General features: G+C 34.6%; 2 protein-coding genes and 1 pseudogene across 2 annotated transcripts; 1 reads left to right on the forward strand and 2 right to left on the reverse strand.

The window, feature by feature from the left end:
• Positions 1–1,590: 1,590 nt before the first annotated feature.
• Positions 1,591–5,131, reverse strand: LOC116105246 (acyl carrier protein 2, mitochondrial-like). The gene is made up of 2 exons (XM_031391683.1): positions 4,815–5,131; positions 1,591–1,997 (listed from the first exon to the last, which is right to left on the reverse strand). The coding sequence occupies exons 1-2, from the start codon at positions 5,031–5,033 to the stop codon at positions 1,821–1,823; spliced, it is 396 nt and encodes a 131-aa protein (XP_031247543.1). The 5' UTR covers positions 5,034–5,131; the 3' UTR covers positions 1,591–1,820.
• A 456-nt stretch (positions 5,132–5,587) lies between these two features.
• LOC116105231 lies at positions 5,588–6,259 on the reverse strand (annotated as a pseudogene).
• A 2,050-nt stretch (positions 6,260–8,309) lies between these two features.
• On the forward strand, positions 8,310–20,904 carry LOC116105272 (probable LRR receptor-like serine/threonine-protein kinase At1g56140). The gene is given in 26 exon segments (XM_031391719.1): positions 8,310–8,514; positions 12,080–12,190; positions 12,287–12,318; positions 12,321–12,457; positions 12,595–12,666; positions 12,829–12,900; positions 12,984–13,055; positions 13,181–13,252; positions 13,526–13,597; positions 13,760–13,831; positions 13,967–14,038; positions 14,133–14,212; positions 14,297–14,366; positions 14,487–14,558; positions 14,644–14,709; positions 15,054–15,119; positions 15,270–15,314; positions 15,461–15,525; positions 17,485–17,822; positions 17,996–18,170; positions 18,269–18,427; positions 18,958–19,076; positions 19,376–19,605; positions 19,636–19,914; positions 20,013–20,163; positions 20,356–20,904. Coding segments are annotated over 26 exon segments (3,264 nt in total). The 3' UTR covers positions 20,716–20,904.
• The last annotated feature ends 429 nt before the right edge of the window (positions 20,905–21,333 follow it).

Genomic DNA, 21,333 nt, shown 5'->3' on the forward strand with positions numbered 1-21,333 from the left:
TTTGTCAACTGGTTCAAATCAATAAAATCTAGCGTTGTTTAGGCATGGCAACGGGTGAGGCGAGGGTCGGGACCCTTTCCCAGCCCCATCCCCGCCCTATTAATTCTACATTAACATCAATTTTACATCCCAAGTTAATTTATTACTTTTGTAACCCGTTTTAACTTATGATATATGTAGTATTCAGTCTCAGATATTGATGTATTGTGTAATTAAGTTATATATATATAACGGACAGGGGAAGGGCGCTTCCCCTCTTCGAGGACGGGAATTAGAACTGTCTATCCCTATTTCCCATAAATACCGGGGAATCCCCGCCCCGTACGGAGCAGGTCAGGACCATTGCCATGCCTAGAGTTGTTAGAATGGTTGGCCCTTCAAATCATAATGTAACACCATTCACATAAATTCTAAAAAGTAAAAAACAATATCTAACATCACCAGCCCTCCGAAAAGCAGTAAACGGCATAGACTATCTTCATCACCCCAGCAGCCACCATGTGATTCTCAGTCACCGCCATGCAAAATCAATATCACGTTTTTTTTTTTTTTTTTTTTTAACTAATTTCTTGGTCTTGCTTCTTTTAAATCAGATTTTAACTTAAATATTTTGTTCAGATTTGTTGTTACATTAAACATTAAATTTTAAAATATAAAAAAAAAAACTTAAATAAATTAATCAAATAGTCCCTAAGTGTTCTCTTAAATTTATGGGTAAACACTAAAAATGTTTTACTATCATGTTTGCTACTTTGTATTTCTACTGATAGCTTTTCATTTTGCTTGCAATTTACTTGTCTAGTTTAATATAATTCTTATGGGAATTGAAGAATATTTTCTGGAAACTAAATGGCTTCATTATCTCTGCTTTCTTTCTTTTTTCGATTATATATTTGCTTGATTTTCATACACGTATTATATGAATTGCATTTAAATGATTAAGGAACGCAATGCTCTTTTCAATAATTCAATCTATTTCCATTTAATTTTAATAAATCAGGTCTACATACCCAGAACCCAACCCGGACTGGAGTATCAAACTTCGGGTCTACACTAGGTCCGGGTCCATTCTTCACACATCCAGGCCAGGTCTGGACCCAGACAAAAACCGGCCTGGGTTTCGACATCCCTAAACTGATCCATATACATACATAAATCAAGATATTTCCTCTCCAACTTTAAATTTCACAAGGGATTCATTCATTCAAAGTTTCAATAAACATCATCAAATCTTTTAAGTGCTCCTTTAATTTTAGAGTAATGCTAGATCCACAACTCAATCTCACAACTCCTAATGTAACAATTCATTATTGGTTAATTCACAAATAGATAAACAAGACGCATACAAGCAGGCAAGACCCATTTTCCGAAATTTATCCACATTCATTGTTTTCAGAAAGTATTACAAACCCGTCCAGATTATTAAAAAAAAAAAAAAAACCTTTTAAATAAGAAGATATGTAATACTTTCTGAAGATAGTGGGTATCAATAAAATTAAACCATCACTTAGAGAGTTGGATAATAACCCTTTAGAGTTTGGTCATGGAGTGTCAAAAATGACATGCCAATAAAGGCAGAAATTGATTGTCCTAAATGAATTTTTATTAGAATGAAAGACTAGTGTCACCAATTTCAGTTCAGGGCATTCAACCATTAATTTCCTTCCATTAATTGAAAGGTGAGCATCGCCGACACAGCAAACTCTCCAAACAATTCTTTTCAAACAGATTAAAATGGAGATACCATTTCTGTAAGAAACATAAGAAAATACTAAGATTCTAATGATGAAAACAAAAATACCAAGGAGTCAACTTCCTCCCTACTTGGCTTGAGGGTGAGAAGCAATAAAATCAACGGCCAGGTTGATGCTACTGATCTTGTCTGCTTCGTTATCTGGGATCTCGAATCCAAATTCTTCTTCGAGTGCCATCACGACCTCCACAGTATCCAAACTGTCTAATCCAAGATCGTTCTGGAAATGGGCACTTGGTGTAACCTGCAAAAGAGAAACACCAGAATCCACTATGATTTCTCAAACAAGCGGCATGTACAATTCATGGAAGAGAAAACAGCTGTTTCATAAGGAAGTTCAAGGCTTTTCTGGCCAAGGAGAAAAAGAAACGGAAAAGTATCATGAGCACCACATGTCAAAACCCCGAAGTACGTGACCAGAAACCAAAAGAGTTATAATCGAACAAACAAAGGGAATAAGACAGTGGACATTAAGCCCTCTATTTGGCGGGCCACAATTCATCAAGCATACTTTCTCATAATCAAACTGGACAACCATATTGGAGCCCACTGTTAACAAAATTTGAAGAAATTAGTTCAATACAAAACAAATCATGAAGCAAATTTTCGTATTACATATAACAAACAGTGATATCCACATACTAAAAATAACATAAGATGGATATGAAGCATTAAAATTAAAAATGTTGTATGTCACATCCATTGAATAATTGATGCTATATGCTATCATATTGGGGTATAATCATTAACATTAGTAAAACATGAAGGCATGAAACTAAAATACTCCTCACCAAATTCATTCAGCAATAATTTTCAAGATCTTCTAATCATAAATGGTTCCAAATTTTGAACTTCAAAATCAAACACACCAACGATATGAAACAATAGCTTTCAGGGCAGTTACATTTTTTATTCCAAACATCAAAAGCACCACTTAAGTTGGGAATCAAGTCAATTAACATGACACGGAAGCAATTGACAAGTGCTTGCACTAAAACATACAAGCTAGAGCCACCTATGCAAGCAAATGAGCATCGATGATTAGAAAACATACATCCATGTGTTGCAAATGAGCAACTCAAGGAATTGTAAGCTTATTGATCAAGGATATTGGGAAATATGGTTTAAACTATGTTACAGACCTGCTTGCAGACTCACTTGGTCCAGATGACTACTGATTGTAGGTTTAGCAAAGCTTATAACAATTGATTGAGCTGAAGACATTATGAATATGCATCATCCCTTCCATGGAACTGTTACAAAATACTCGAAAGACTCCTAATGTCACAAAAGATCTAAAACAAATAAAATTTGATATAAAACTTCAGCGTTTAATGGAATATGCAAAAAAGATTTCAACGCTCAACATTATCTGCTATTATTCCAGTCAGACAAGAAATTATGCATTTATGTATTCTTCATGACAAACTGGGTGCATTTTCCTTTCACAGGATTCAGGTTTCACAGAGGCTTCCTCCCAGAGCTGACAACCTGTCTAATGTAAAACTTTAAATTAATGTTAGATAGCATGTCTTTTGTCCCTCCCTTGCAAATAATATGATTCTTTGGCAACAAAAGAGGGCAGCTTCCCCAAGAGTCAAGCGATTTCCCTACCTACCCAACCATTTCCATATGTTCGGTCAACTGAATAAACTTCTATGCTTATAATAAAACAACCAAAGATCTTATTTCTCCAAACCAAAACCAAACGATCTGTTTCACACTCTCCACTTACACATAATAGCAAATTCAGTTCTGACAGTACAAGAGGGTTTATGAAAACAACCATAGAGTAATGAAACATCAAAAGAAAATAAACAATGAGGTTCAGAAGGTCATGCAAGCCTCAGGTGATTATCTTTCTTCTCTACCAAAGAGGCACTGGGATACTCACAAGGAAGTTGCAACCTCAAACCCCATCAATATCCTTAACAAGGTTTTAAAAGCATTAAAAGTACAACATGCTCCCAGGATTTTGAGAAGTGGAGTGTCCACATCATGTCTTAACACAGTGAATTACTTGAAAAATTGATCTAAGCTACCTCAATGAGTCAGCATTTTAAAATCATTTCCATCAAAATAATTGAATCAATTAAGAAAAAACATTATCCCTCACATACTATTTTTTTTCTAAAATACAAATTACAAGTATTCAAGCTCTAATTTCTCATCCTCTATTTACCAGCCACAGAAAAGGGTCACAATAAGAACGTTTAAAGTACAACAAGCTTAAAAAAATCAACATATTTTCTTGAAAGAAAGAAATTTATTACAAAAGATTCAAACTTTTTCTCTCAAATATCCTAGTAACAGAACACTAAACTCCACAAAATCAAAATTCACCTAACAATTTAAGTCTTAAGTGACCAAACCAACCACCCCATTAGTTCTAAACTCGGAACAAGTGAACTGCAGAAGAAGCAAAAGCTCAAAATCACCTTAATAGCATCAATATTGCAGTTCATATCCTTTCATTTTCTCAGTACAAATACAAAAACATTACTGGTATGCTAAATATGGATAACATTAACAGAACCAAATCGTGCTAACATAAGTTCAAAAGAATGCTATTCTCACAACAATACACAGATTAAAAATCCAGCAAATCCTGTGACATAACAGCACCCCCACAAAACAAACAACACGTGTATGGCATAAAGAAACATAACCACACACTCAACACAAAAATGTCGATATCGAAAACCTTCCAACTAACAAAAATTTCACCTTTGAAGTATCAATTTCCCGACTTCATAAGCAAATGCAATTAAACAGCAGTAATCGTATTTCAAAAAATCTACATTTTACCTTGTAACTAATCCAATAATGCTACCACTCTGCTTATAAATAATAAATATTGAAATCTTGACAGTAAAAAAATTCACTTAGAAGTATCAATTTCGAAAACTTTATAAGCAATAGTACTACCATTTGAAAATCTACATTTTACCTTTTAAGTAATCCAACAATGCTACCACTTCACTTGGAAGTATCAATTTCACAACTTGATAAGCAAATTCTATTTTTTTTTAATAATTTTTTTTTTATTTATTTTTGTTACCTTGGAAGGATCAACTTTCTGGAAGTTTTTAACAACGGAGAGGACGCGATCGGTGACTTCGGATTTGTCTAAGAAGGTGCCTCGGACCTCCTCGGAGAAACGGCGGCGTATGGCATTGAAGGAGAGGGAGAAGAGGTTGGTGGCGGTGGTGCTAGGGTTTCCAGGTACTGTGTTTACGTTCACTCTCAGGTACTTCAGCAAGGCACCTCTCGCCGCCATTTCGATTCTTGTTAAGACGAAGAAGAACCTTCTCGTGCTCTGTTTGAGAAACAGGGGTTTAGGCTTTTACGCTAGCTCCCACGAGCGACTGAGAGAGATGGATGATATACAGTTTGTATGAAGCCAAAACGACGTCACCTTATACTGTTGGTACTTGGTTTTGGGAATTTCTTGGGGGACATAGTAAAAATCTTAAAGATTGGGGAGTTAAAATACTTAACCATAATTTTTAACTCGTTACAGTTTGGTTATATAATAACGAAACTTTCAATTTACTCCCCAAACTTGGTTATCTTCGTTTGAATTCCAATTGTGCAAAGGATATCTACTAAAATTTGGGATTTTAGTAACTCCTATATTTATTTTTGATAATAATTTACGGTAATACTATGATACAAGTAGATAAATGATTGACTTCAAGGGTTTAATTACTTTTCCTTCTTTTTTAAAAAANCTTAATTCAGGGTTTATTTCCACCTAATAATTCATTAATAATCTCTTAAACATCTGCGGTCTGCCATCTAATTGCATCAAGAATGGTTTTTACATTGATAAAATTAAACAATCATAAAGGGCATGAATTCACTTCGCTACACAAATGATAAATAATAAATGGTTCCAAATTTTTAGTGATGAAGCACCAGCAGCCCCACCAGATGCCAAGTTCCCAGCAAACCATTTCCAGTAGCCATCTCAGTCTTTCTTGAAGTTAAACAGTCTCTTGAAGTAATCCTTGAACGCAAAGTTCAGGGCCTGGGTGGGGAAGTATTTGATAACATTAGCTGTGTTTCCTCTCCAAAGAGAAATGACACCGTCATCCTTCCTAATTCTGGCAAAGCAATCAGAAATTCCCTTGTATGGTTCAGACAGTCTACCAGCCTTAATCACTTCATCCTGATTCTGAATCAAAAGCTTAACACGCTCAATGGGAGCAGCTGCGGTCTTGGAAACAGCAGTAGAAACTCCTCCCATAAGAAAATTCACCAGAAAACCATAGGCACCTTTCTCTGATGGAGCTTGTAAAGTTGTGAACGTATGGGAGAAAGAGATGCAAGTGCCAAGCCATTGCCCTGTCTTGCTGGCTGCAAAGAATTCTGCAAACCTCCATCAACATAACCAGTCTTATTATAATTACGGGTGTGCAAATTGGGGGACAGCTTGGAAATGAAGTAGGACTATCCTTGAATTTTCAAAAATACCGAAGGATGGTGTGATCCATCTGCCATGCTGGATAAGCCAATGAATGATGGGGAAGTCCAACGTCAGAGAGGTTGGTTTGGTCGGTAGCTCTTTGAAATGGACCTTCCAATGAATGAAGCAAAGAATATGAATTCAGGAGTGGAAGAATAAAATAGGAAGTTGTTGTTTTAAAAAAGTGCCAGGCAGGTTGAGTTGGCAATGAATATTAAAATTCCTCTGGCAAATGAAATTACTCTATTGTGTTCTATATGACAAAAATAATAATAATAATGGGTGCGTTTGGTTTAGTATTTTGGATAGGATTTTAAGGGTAGTATTGGGTTATTGGATATGGGAGTATTACGAGGTAAATTTTAAAAATTTATAAAAAAGCCCTTAGGTTTACTAATTTAACTAAAGACCCTAACATGTAAAATGACAAAAACACCCCCACCACTGCAGTGTCAGATTCCGGCCACCACCGCCGGAATCTGACCGGAAAATTTCGTTACGGCACAGACTTGTCGGATCTGTGCCGTAACACATCGTTATGGCCTTTTCCGGCTAGATCCATGGTAGATCTGGCCGGAAAAGGCCAGATCTATGGTTTGTTTTGGCCGTCGACGGCCGGAAAAGGCCAAACGACGGCCATCTTTGGCCGTCAGCGACGGCCAAAGATGTGGCCGTCGTTTTCGATCGACGACGGCCAAGATTTGGCCGTCGTTGACCGTCAACGACGGCCATTTCTTTGGCCGTCGCTGACGGCCAGATCTGGCCTTTTCCGGCCAGATCCGTTGTGGATCTGGCCGGAAAAGGCCACAGCGGTGAACTTCCGGCCATTTCTGGTCGGAAGTTTGGCCGTTGTACAGATTCCGGCTATCACCGACGGTGGTTGCCGGAATCTGACAAGTTGGGTTGATGGGGGTGTTTTTGTTAATTTTAAACTTTTTTTTCAGGGGGTATTTAGTGAAATTAATAACCTTATGGGGTTAAAATGTAATTAAAAAAAATAGGGTAATATTTTGAGAATATTGTACCAAACGCGATTTGAAAAATAGGATCCAGAATAGGGATAAAAATATTAAACCAAACGCATACAATAATTCTACCCAAGGGCACTTTATCATTTAGAAGCTGTATTTATCCCACATTACTCAATTGTGGATTGTTATGATGTATATATGTGTGTTGGACTCCCTCCTCTCTAGAGCTAACTTTTGAAGGTGAGTTCTACCCAAGTTTAAGCTTCAACCACAAGTGGTAAGCCACTTCCAGAAAAAGGTCCTCCAGATGACAATGGAGGCATGTGATCGAGCACTTATTCTAGACTCCCGATTCAGCGAAGAAGAAAATCCTCGATTTCGGAGTAGATTTTGTACCCTTTTTACCCTTCTGTCTGTTAGCTCAATTTCATTAATGCATTATCTGGGCAGCTTCCAAACGAGCTTGGCATGCTTCCTGAGTAGTATTGTATGCATAAAGTTTGTCCCCTTCTTAACTTCTAATTATTCATCTAAATGGGTTCTGCTTTGTACTTGCATTGCAATTTTATAACTGAAGAACTAAATTCTAGGACTGCAGAGGATTGGAACAAACAACTTCTCCGGTACTGTGCCCTCTGAGCTTGGTAAATTGTCAAAATCAGAGCAACTATATATGGGAACAAACAGCTTCTCTGGCCCTCTGTCATCTGAACTTGGTGATTTGTAAAATTAATGCTTTATAGCCTTGTGTTTTGGGTTGCATCATCATGATGATAGCACCAGTGAACATTTTATTATTGCCAGTCTCATAAAACTAAGGTACTGTATATGTTAATTGTGAATTCTAAAGTCCTTGGAAGACATGATATAATTCCGACAGTTAAAATGAGTCAAGTTTCTCACCTTTAAAAGATATTACATGGGTAAAAATTGATGTGCATGCCAATACTTTTTTTTTTTTTTTACCTTGTGATCCAATCATTCATATCATTGAAGAATTGTCCAAATTGAACTGGTGGACTTCAAATTATCAAAATTCAATGAGAAAAAGGTAAAACGCCTGATAGGTGTAGCTCTTTTGTGTACTCAAACATTGCACTCATCAAGGCCATCGATGTCTCGTGTAGTTGCTATGCTTTGTGGAGATACTGAAGTCAGTGCAGTAACTTCGAAGCCTGGATACTTGACAGCTGTTTGGAAATTTGATGAAGTGACAACCTTTGTTCGTGATGATACGACTAAAGAAAGTTGTGATAATACTAGCCATTACATCTCATTAGCAAGTTTAAGTACAGTGGATAAAACCCCCCCAATACGTGGTACTAAAGCCGTGCTCCATTGATTGGGAGAGCCTCAAATTTTAATGTGGTTATTGATTATAAATTACAGCATGCATATCCTTCTTTTACGTTGGGCTTTTTTATGAAACATCTTCATTTCTTTAATTTCTAAATACACTCATACTTTATTATTGTTATTATATATATTTTTTAATTTTTACATAAATGATATATTCCTGTGGATCCAGTCTGCATTTTGTTACCTGTGTTGGTTGACTGGGTGTTGTGTTTCATCTTGAGAAGTTCTTGGCCTTGCCTTTTGGGTTGTAGGATTCTCCACTGGTGTTGGTCTGCTGCTAGTAATTACAGCCGGAAGACTTTTTATTTATTTTTCTTTGCCCTGGTATTGAGTGCATTCGGGCTCAGAATGTGTTACATTGGATGACTGGGACTGGTGGCAACAGACTAAGGATGTTAGCTTCTTCTTGTTATCACATTACAATGTTCTTGGATGTCATCATAAAGATGATTGCTGGTCCTCCTTCCTCTTGTGTTTTAGGTACAGCCCAACAAGCATTGGCAAGTCCCAATTTACTTTGCCTCTTATTTTGGGTTTCATTGCTGGGATTGGGCTTGGGAAGTTTTGTTAGTGTTGGTGAACACTAGATCTAAGGTTAGGCACCCATTCTAAAGCACAAACAACAAAAACCAAATCAACAATAATGAACTGAAAATGTAAAACACTCAAGCATAAACATGGTTTAGCTAAAACCTTATTTACCCTACATCTATGGGACCTTGTCCAGATTGAAGCAAATTCACTAGTAAACAAACATTACAAGAAAATGATCAAAGTAGATTTTAGTTACAGCAAAGAGAACACCCTGTTCTAATTATACTAAATACCACGCTCTGATTCTTTAATGTCTTGTTACTTTGGGAACTTCTTCACACCGGGATTACACCCAAAGATCACTTGAGCTCCACCCAAGCTTAACCAACCGAAGCCACACTCCAACATCAATGACTGAACCACGTTCCTGTAGTCATCAAAAGGAATGAGTGAAAAAGAGATTTGGTGCAATAAGTACTCTTGGTGAACCTTTGAGGAAAAGAAAATTCTCTGAAAGTTTCAGAACTCAAAAACGCAAAAGCAGAATGTCACAAAGGTTAGAGAGAAATAGCAAGAAAAAGTTTCTTGCCCAACAATTCTTGCCATAGACAAAGAGCTTGCCCATGTTTGTCCAAATAAAAAAAGAATCCTTCTTTTTGTTTGGACCACAACCAAATTGGGAAAAAGCAAACTTTTTCCCTAGGACCACAATGGGATCTTACAACACCTGTAGGTGATCCTAAAACCTGCATAATAAGTGTGAAATAAATATCTAGGTAGATCGTACACAAATACAACTTTCGCCAAGTTGTAAATATCTGAAAGAAGTATGCACCACAGAAAAGTTAGGCACACACTCAACACGAAATAAATCAAACTCATAAGTTTGACAACCTGTGTACACATACACCTGCTGTGAACACAGACAATCATAAGTTTGGCAAAATATTCTACAAGTTGATGGAGCAAGGGGTGACAGAATCGGATATAAGGCTACGGAGCTGTCAATTAGTTGTATAGATTGTACAATTCACTTATCATTGGCGGGCTAAGGCCTGTTCTTTTGTTGTTTTTTGATCTAGGCCTGGGCTGTATAGGTTTTGCTTAGCCTGGTTAGGCTGGGCTTCTTTTATTTTGTTGAGCTCTTGGGCCTGTCCAAGTTGCTCACTTAGTTTGTATGGGTTTTTTTGTCCCCCCGGCTGTTCCGATTATTCTTTCTTCTTTTATAAAATTTTTAGAATTATCCAAAAAAAAAAAACAAAAAAACTCTAACCCTAAATTTTCATAACCTTATTCTAAATTTTCATAATCATTAAAACATTTTGTTTTACTTTAAATATTTGGTTATTTGATGAAAATATAATACTAAAACTACAAAACATAGAAGAATAAATGATGGCTCCCAATCAATCAATATATATAGAAGAATAAATGATGGCTCCCAATCAATCAATATATATATATATTACACTCTAAATGATCAATTTGAGGGTTGATAGCTTGTATAAAAATTATTTTTTGCATGCTTTGAAATAATGCTTATATATTTAATGAAAATAAAATCACAATAGCAGATTTAATTAAAACAAATTTTGTTTATGCTTATATCCTTCAAGATTTAAACAAAAATCACTATTACAAAATTTGTCGCAATAAAATTGTACCATTATATCTATAGTGACAAAACTAATAGTCTCTGAGCATATTATATAGTAAATATATTGTAGTGTATGTCTCTTTTAACCTTTCATTGGTCTTCGTATTACAATAAATTTTTAGAAGCAAAATATTGTGATAAATAAAATAATTCTCTCCGGAAATTTTATAATAGTTTGAAGCATCTTTAAACTTTTAGTCTAATACTACTCCATCTGAAGGTATATAAAAAAAGTATACATACTAAATGATGTACCATCTTATATAGCATTGTCATATCATCACTGCAGGGCGTAACCAAAAAATTTATTCTGGGGCGGTCAAAATATGAAAATAGGAGCCACATTGCGATAGAAAGTTACTTTCATAGGGTTTAAACGTTAAAAAAGTAAAATACTAAATTTATAGGAACTAAATAAAAATTTCCATGACTTAAAATTTTTTGCAATAATATTTTGTGCACTAACTATTTTGTCCTAATCCAAGTACTAACATTGAAAATTTGAAATTCCCTTAAAAGAAAAAATTTAAATTTTCAATATTAATACTTGGATTAGTACAAATTGATTAGTACATATAGCATTAATCAAAATTTTGCGGGGCTCGAGGTATCCAAGCTTGGCCGGCCATGGGGTTGTTAAATTTTGGAAGAATATGTCAAACGTTGAATCACATGGTTTGGTTATAGAATTAATTGTGTCTTTATCAAGTTGTTATTTAATTCTAAAGAAGGAAACTGTGGCCTAACTATGAAACTAATAAAGAAATATCATGGCCGCCCAAGCTCGTATGTAACTCCGTGATTTCATTGATGTCACATATAATAACTAATTGTATGTGATCATGGTCATGACCATGACCTAACAAGTAGCTGCCATTTGGATGCATGGATTGGATTGTGTTGCGTATTAAAACGAAATATTTCTTTATTAGTTTGGCCACAGTTTCCTTCTTTAGAATTAAATAACAACTTGATAAAGACAATTAATTCTATAACCAAACCATGTGATTCAACGTTTGACATATTCTTCCAAAATTTAACAATATATATATATATATATATATAACTAGTATTTTATATAAGAGTCTATAACTTTATTTATGTATCACTTATTATAACTTAATTGTATGGTTAGAGCATTTCTGCTAAAAATAACATCAAAACTATCCAAATATATTTGTATGTTGACTAGTGAAGTCTCAACAGGGACAAAGACCAAGTCTTATTAGAGCTATTAATTAAGTTGTAATTACACATCTATTATTCTTGAAGAAACAGTATTAAACAAGAGTAATATTGGTTTATACATGTAATGATAATGTTGATGAAATCAGCCGCTTCAGTTTCAGCAATTGTTTGCTTGTATGTCAGTTGCATTTTCTTGGACCTTCTCGTACTTGATGTAGCTCAAACTCAAGCTCAAGCCACTACAGCTCCTAATGAAGGTCTGCTTCTTTTTATTATTTTAATTCCGAAAGATTCAGACTCTGTAACTCACTTCATTCTTCTCATTTTTTGAGTTACTTCTCTTCTGATAACAGTGGCAGCATTGAAGGCAATATTTGATAAATGGCAGGTATCTCAGAACGAAGTCGATGGAATAAAAGTGGAGACCCATGTAGTAAAGAAGTCACTGACGGCGAGGGTTTCTACACTCTCATCAACTGTAATTGTTCTTACAACAACGGCACTCTTTGCCACATTGTCGAGATGTAAGTTACTAGAAAAAGATAAAATTTTGCGAACTCGATATTTTTGGCGTTACAAGTTTCTTTCTTTAGCGTACACAAAAGGACCTTTCTTTAATTTCATGGCTGCTAGCTTACTTTTACATTTTCTTACATTACAGGACGATTTCCGATCTGGAACTTGATGGTGTGATCCCAGAGGAACTATGGAGTTTGAAATTCCTCACCTCCCTGTATGGTTTTGTATATTTCATATATGCTTATTTCAATTGTGTATAATTTTAGACCATTGCATGAGAGTGAGGATGAGTGGTTATTAAAATATTTTACTGTATCAACATCATAAAATGATTTGAGCTTTGTGTTCTTAATCTTAGTTGTCCTGTTTTTAATAGGGAAGTGAATAAAAACCGCTTGTCAGGTTCACTTTCTCCATCCATCGGCAATCTAACTGCATTAAAATTCCTGTAAGCAGCTGATATAAAATTTTAATTTTGAAACTCATACTATTTTCCTTCTTTTTATGCTAATTAGTTTTCATTTTGATCAGTGATTTTCGCGATACTAAATTATCTGGGCAGCTTCCAAAAGAGCTTGGGATGCTTTCTGAATTAGAATACCTGTAAGCTCAAACTCTGTCCCCTTCTTAACTATATAACTTCTGATAATTTACTGTACGAACTCTTTTTTTTTTTTGTAATTGCATTACAATTATATAACTGAAGAGCTAACTTCTTGGGGATGTAGAAATATTAGAACAAACAACTTCTCTGGTCCTCTGCCACATGAACTCGGTAATTTGGCGAAATTAAAGACATTGTAAGTTTTTGTAGACTTTTCGGTTTCATTTTCAATGCAGCATTTTTCTTTTATTGAGCATATCCTACTCTATAATATTCTAATATTCTGTACAAGGATGCAAAGGGTGAAAACCCCAGCTGGCAATCGTAGCTTTAACATAAACCAAATTCTCAATTACTTCACACAAGATTATACTATCATGTGTCACATAATTCGTTTACTTGGTGATGGCTTTTATTGTCAAGATACTGAATTTATGATGGAATTTATAAATATTCTTTGCCTTGGCAGATGTATGGACAATTCTGGAGTAAGTGGTGAGATTCCGTCAAGTTTTGCTAATCTAAAGAACCTAGAGTTACTGTAAGGACCTCTTGATTATGTTAATCCTCAAATTGAAAATTTTCGAATCTTAAATTCAACAGAAGATTTTTCACCTTAAAGGGAAGAATGTGACGTAAATCCATTGCTAATTTAAAAATGGCTGGCATCAGGTCTTAAATAAACTCTTTTTATTGTGATCAGGTGGGCTTTTGACATTGAACTTACAGGAAGGATCCCTGACTTCATAGGAAACTGGTCAAATATGAAAGAATTGTGAGAACACTATTGTAATTTACTTTTTCTCTCTCTGTTTTTTGCTAAATCACTCTTAAGTTACTTTAGTTATTTTAGGTTAAAGCTTTTTAAATGAGAATTTCATTTTTTTTCTTGTTATAAATTATATTGTAGGAGGTTTCAAGGGAACTCTTTTGAAGGGCCAATACCATCATCCTTTTCCAAGCTGACGAATCTAACGGATTTGTGAGTGTTCACCAGAAATATTTCATTGATCATGTTTTACTATTGCAATAATCAATGCTAACAATCTTGATGCCATGAAAAATAAAAAATGTAGGAGAATAAGCGATTTATCAAATGGGAGCTCATCGTTGTTGGCATTTGTAAGGCAACATTGTCCAAGTTGTAATATCATATGTTGAATTATGTCACATATGTCTTTTGTGTTTTTCTTCCTCTTCTTTTTTTTGTTCATGACTGTTGGTTCCCTATGATGTAGAGTACTAAAGAATAACAAAATTTCTGATTCAATTCCATCTCTCATTAGTGACAACCAGAAATTGAAACATATGTAAGTTATTTATTCCCTTTTTCTATTTTAACCTTTTTTTTTTTTTTAACCTCAATTACTTTTTGGTTGTTAGAAAGTTTCTTGGTCTTGTAATTGTAAATTATAATAATTTTTCTTCAGAGATCTAAGTTTCAACAACATAAGTGGACAGATTCCTATCTCGCTTTTCAGTTTGAGCTCGCTGGAGTATCTGTAACTTACCAATTCTAATTTGTTGTGGCTTTTACTTCCCATAGTTTACTCATTATAGTGAAACATGAGTTGCTTTTGTACTCAGGTTTCTTGGAAATAATCAGTTAAATGGTACCCTCCCTGTAAAGAAAAGTCCAGAACTTCTCAATATGTAAGTACTTCTGACATATTTGCATCAACTCATTATAGCATTCCCAAAATAGAATGCTCAACTAATTGTACCAACTGAAAAGGTGTAGTTACAGGTCGAGTTTTTCCTGGAAACCTAGTTTTTAGCCAAAGTCACTCTAGCAAAAGGCTAAACTTGCATTCTTAATCTAGACTTTCAAGTGCATAGCTTCTCCTGGATTAATGTAAATTACTTAGATTTGTGGGGTTCCTGGGAAAAAAATTGGGAAGTTGAGTAAAAACAGTGTGATCTGAATAATGCCTGAATTTTATACTTGTAAGCAGCTGCATTGTGTAGTTAACATTCTCCTCACCTAATGTTGCTAGAGATGTATCTTACAATAATCTATCTGGCAACCTGCCTTCTTGGATTCAACAACAAAATTTACAACTGTACGTACGTCCTTAACTTTTTTGAACATATAATTTATTTAACATCTTTTCTATACATTTCACATTTTCTTAGGTAAATGTATACTTTCCAGTTTAGTATTTACACAATGATGAAACTAACATTCACAATGCTATTGGTGCAATGTGCAGTAACTTAGTGGCCAACAACTTCAACCTAGAAAGTTCTAACAGCAGGTAATTCTCTTATTCTGTGTTTTGTTAAAATGCTTGAGACTCTCTATATTGAAAATGGATAATAATGGATAACTTATGGAAATTGGTTCTTTAGTAGCTAGTTCCCGCTGTCTAACATGATTTCCATGTTCCTCCCCTTTGTTCAGTTTTCTCCAGCATAGGCTGAACTGTCTCCAACGCAATTTTCCTTGCAATCGAGGTGTTGGAATTTGTAAGTACAACTTCTCCATTTCGTGGTTTCAAGAGTTTAGGGTTACAATTTAGGTAAAGTAACGCCTATTTCAACACCCATCCTAGATTTAAATAATCTATTAAAAACACTTCTTTTAGCCATTCATCAACCCACAACATACATAACAAACATGTGATCTTCGTCCACACCAATATTTATTAAATACATCAATTCATACAACTTCAAAGGATTATATATTTTCATAATATCTCTATGCTCATGGCTTTGAATAGGGTCCAACTAAATAGATATTATCCTTTGGATTTAATCATTTGGATGTAGGCTTGCATGCGTTTGCTTTTGGGCTTCACACAACCGTCAAACACCCAAAATGCATCTACTTAGTTATAAGGACCTAAGCCTTATAAATTTAATACTAAACTCATTTGCTAGCAACGTGGGATTAACAAACTCTTTACCTTATGGTCCTCACATCCTCCTGAGGTCGTCAATTACATTGTTGAGTCGCGAACCGACTTTGATATCAATTGTCAGTCTGAAATCTAGCTAATTAAATATTGTCTAGCTCTAGTAAATTCTTGTGTGACTCTCTATTTTAACCCAACCCAATTTTTCTACTATTTCTCTTTTTCTTTCCTTCTCCTCATTCTCTTCTTTTCCTTATTTTCTTCTCACCTATCGCTAACTCTTTATAAGAATGAGAGAAAGCTTATTTGATGAAATATGAATGCCATGATTGTGGCTAATCACTAAGATTACACCAATCACCCAAAATCACTCACTCAATCAATCAATTCCTTGATAGTGTAATTACATTATTGTGATTGGCAATCACCCAAAATCACTCAATCAATCAATCAATTCCCTGACTGAGTGTAATTACATTATTTTGTTTCCTTACTGTATAGCTAAACTTTTGTATAAATAGGTGATGTATTCACAATTCAAAATAATTTAATACAATACAATTGAATTCATCTAAAGATAACTCTTGGGCCCACTCTGACTTTCTTCAAATTGGCTCTTTGCCCTCTGAATTCTGACATGGTATCAAAGCATATATCTCTTAGGCATATACTTTGGCTCTCTTCAATTGTCTCTCTTGCCCTCTTAATTTTGACATGGTATCAGACCTTCCAGGTTGAATCAGTTTCCACTCAGCTAGCCTCTCTTTTTTGTCCCTACAATTCAAATAGATACTCAGTTAGCACAATACGCAGCTGGCCCCTCTTTTTGTCCCTACAATTCAAACAAATACTTGGTTAGATTTTCAAATGGTAAACAACCAAAGCTCAAACTCTGACATAATCACCAACATTTGCATTTTTTTATGCAAGCTTCTGGTTTATGACCACAAGCTTGAGGGGGATGAAATATGAATACCATGATTGTGGCTAATCACTAAGATTACGCTAATAACCCAAAATCACTCAATCAATCAATCTCCTGATTGAGTGTAGTTACATTATTTTGTTTCCTTATTAATTTTATCGCTAAACTTTTGTATAAATAGGTGATGTATTCACAATTCAAAATAATTCAATACAGTACAATTGAATTCATATCTAAAGATATCTCTCGAGACTATTCTAGCTTTCTTCAAATTGCTTCTCTTGCCCTCTCAATTTTGACATTATCTTCTTCTCTTTTCCTTTCTATTTGGCTAAGATATAAGGCACCAAGATTTTTCATTTTCTTTGCAATTAAACCCCTCCTATATATTACCTATCTTCATTATTTCCTTAGTCATCCTTACTCAATTTTTAATTCACTCCTAACAAAGATATTTTATTTATTTGTTAATATACCATTCTAATACCCTTTTTCTCATTGTTGAAAAAGAAAAATGATTAATATAAAATATATAATCACAACTAATTAAATAAAAGTAAAATAATAAGTGGCTAGATATTATAAATCAAACTTTTAGACATACATATTCTTAATGTTTTACCTTGATAAGAGGTTACCTTGCAGATTCGAACTTTGCAATTAATTGTGCCGGTCCAACAATTACATCTCACGGTATTGTGTATGAGAGTGACAATGAGCCTCTTGGTCCAGGTACATACTATTTGATAGACACAAATAGATGGGGAGTTAGTAATGTTGGAGACAACAATGATTTACAGTATAAGATTAATTCTACTACTCAAGAGTCGAGCCTTTTCCGAAGTGCTCGAATCTCTGCTTCATCTTTAAGATACTATGGTTTAGGCCTTCGAAATGGAAAGTACATTGTGACTCTCCGGTTTGCAGAATTAGCTGATTTCACTACCGAATGGGGGAGGCGTGTTTTCAATATATATCTTCAGGTATGTATTACATATTTAGATTATTTTAGCCAAACTCGCCTCACCTATATATCACATAGGTTTATGTTGAGGTTAAAGCATGATGAATGACCTTAAATGTAATACGTTTCCCAATATCTTTCCTTTCAATTGTTATTGGTTTTTGTTTCAACATTTAAATATGTTTATTCCAGGAAAATCTTGTTGAAAAAGACTTTGACATAACAAGGGTAGCAGGTGGAGTCCTTGAAAGAGCGGTTCAAAGAGAATACACGGTTCAGGTATCTAAAAACTACATGGAAATCCACTTCTTTTGGGCTGGGAAAGGGGGAGATGGACCTTTAATTTCTGCCATCAGGGCTATTGCAGGTTAATGAAATAGTAACTTCTATTTTTCTCCTTTTTCCTCTTTTGTTGATTTCCTTGCATTAGAGTATATATTGAGTTAACTACTGAGCATGATACAGATTTTGAAGTAAGCCCTCCAAGTGGACCAAGTCAAACCACTGAGAAGAATAGAACAGGCCTAATTGTGGGGATTGTTGCTGTTGTTGGGGTTGTATTTTTGTTACTTGCAATTTTCTTCGTTGTCCGAAGAAGAAAAAAGCCACAAATTGTTGATGATGGTAAATCAAAATATCGTTGCTATCACTGACGTCTTATCTATCATATTTACTAGCTATGAAAATACTACTGTTAGTCTACATCTGGTTGTAGTCTTTTATCTAGGTTAGCATCTCGGCCACATGCTGACTTAATCCCTTTAAAATGTTTCAATATAAAGGTGAGTTACATAACTTATCAAGTAAACCATGGCTCATGTACAAGAAAGCTATTGTACATATAAAAGAACAATGTATTTTACTAATGCTTGTTCAATTCATGAAGTAGAGTTCTATTCGTAAGTTCTTAAGTGAATTACAAGATAAGAACTTGGATTCTGGGTTAATTAATAGGAACAGAACTATGCCATCTTTTTTAAATATATGGAACTCTTGGTCATATTAGTTTTTTACCAAATTGCTTACCCTTCAAGCACAAAACTATGTTAAAAAGCCATGATTAGACAATTGCATTTGTTATTTCTAGCATTTCACATATTTGCATAGACAAACAAGTTCCTGATAGTAAGCTACGTTTGTTGTTGAATTTCCAGAGCTTCTCGGCGTGACTATTAGACCATATACTTTTAGTTATGTGGAACTAAAGACAGCTACAGAAGGCTTCAATTTTGCAAATAAGCTTGGAGATGGAGGATATGGATCAGTTTATAAGGTAAGCCATTGTTTTAGTTTCAAATGAGTGTGAGCAATTAGCACATTTATCCTTGAAGATTAACTGTTTTTTCTACTACTAAATACAGGTCTTAGTGTTACTTTTTGTCCTAGATTAACTTGAAAACATAATCTTTTTGGCTTTATATCAATAAATAGTCTGGCCATCTCTGAGTTTTGTTCTCTATGGTTCATTAAATAAAGACATGATGTGGTATTTGGTCAATAATAAGCATATAAAATTGATCAATTGTTAACTGATTTTTCTCACCATTTCAAGCTGAACTTTTTACATAATAGGGAACACTCAGTGATGGAAGAGTAATTGCTGTGAAGCAATTATCTGTAGCATCCCACCAAGGCAAAAGCCAGTTTGTTGCAGAAATTGCTACTATATCTATCGTGCAACATCGTAACCTAGTAAAACTTCATGGATGTTGTTATGAGAGAGCACAACGAATTCTTGTTTATGAATATATGGAAAAAAACAGCCTTGATAAAGCATTATTTGGTATGCAAACAAAATATATGTAGTACTAAGTTTTGCTTTGGAGTCCTAGCATTATTTGTCATGTCAATAACAATTTAAACTTTTGTTGCGAAGGAGGAAAAGGAAGTTTGGACCTTGATTGGGCAACGCGTTATGATATTTGTTTAGGAGTAGCAAGAGGTCTAGCTTATCTTCACGAGGAATCAAGGCTTCGAATTATACATAGAGACGTGAAAGCCAGTAATATTCTGCTTGATAGTAATCTCATACCTAAAATATCAGATTTTGGTTTGGCCAAACTTTATGATGATAAGAAGACTCACATAAGCACTCGTGTTGCAGGGACAATGTAAGACTTTTAATTAACACCTGAAATTTATTAAAATATTATGTTTTTACATTCATTAGATTACTGAAATGAATTTTGCTTCTATTGTATTGATGTAGTGGATATCTTGCACCAGAGTATGCCATGCGTGGATATCTTACAGAGAAGACTGATGTGTTTGCCTTTGGCGTTGTGATTCTAGAGGTTGTTAGTGGGAGGCCAAACTCGGATTCGAGCTTGGAAGAAGAGACGATGTATCTTCTGGATTGGGTATAAATGACATTGTAGTACCATATTTTTACTATTTTCTAATACTTGTTAAACAAATTTGAAATAACCAAACAAGGCCATATATATATATATATATATATATATATACACTCTTCGCTTTTATTTTCTACTTCCCCTCCTGATCCAATCACTCAGATATCACAACTTATATCTTTCTTGCATAATTCCCAGGTTTGGCACCTATACGAGAACAACCGCCAACTCGAGCTAGTGGACTCAAAATTGTCAGAATTCAATGAAGAAGAAGTAAAAAGCCTAATAGGAGTAGCGCTTTTGTGTACTCAGACATTGCCCTCGTCAAGGCCATCAATGTCCCGTGTGATTGCTATGCTTTGTGGAGATATGGAAGTAATTACAGTCAATTCTAAGCCTAGATACTTGACTGAATGGGCATTTGATGATGTGACCACCTTTGATAGTGGTGATATTAATGAAGAATGTGAAGATACCAGCCATTACATCTCCTCAACAAGGTTATGTACAATGGATAAAACTCCAAAAATAAGTGCTAATGAAGCCCCGTTCCCTTGATTGGCTTTTACTTTAGATTCCAGTTTTATTTCAAGTTAGTTCAATACAATTATTATTCATAATGTTAAACTCTAGTAAAAAAACATACGGAATAGATTTTGTACTACTACTTGTTCAAGAAGCACACGGCTGAATCTTCACCAAGAAGTGGAAATTGATTTTGAATTACTTCTTCTTGAACAAGCACAGAGGCTAAAGCTTCACTAGGAGATTGAAATAAAGGACTTCTCCATGACATTATTGGAAAAGGTAGATAACAAATTAATATTTTTCGCTTTATCGAAGTATGAGTTATTGAAGCTTCTTTTATGTATATACTTTGATTTGAAAGGAAAGGTGCCAAACTATTCTATAAGCTTTAACTTAGTAATGTGGGACGCAATTGGGTTGTTACAATCCACTGTGTTTCTGCAACCGACTGCCATGATAGTCCATTCACTCAAATAGATTGCGTCTTTTAAAACAAGTCCAGAATATTAATTAAACATCCACTTAAATTCAATTCACTTTATTTAAAAAAAAAAAAGGTCAAGTTCACCTCCTAAATCAAATTTAAACTTCAAATTTCAAAGGTGTTACATTTTCTACTCACTAATTATTATATAGTCCACTTAAAAT

Source organism: Pistacia vera, unplaced genomic scaffold (genome assembly GCF_008641045.1).
Source record: "Pistacia vera cultivar Batoury unplaced genomic scaffold, PisVer_v2 Contig496, whole genome shotgun sequence".
Classification (NCBI taxonomy): Eukaryota; Viridiplantae; Streptophyta; class Magnoliopsida; order Sapindales; family Anacardiaceae; genus Pistacia; species Pistacia vera.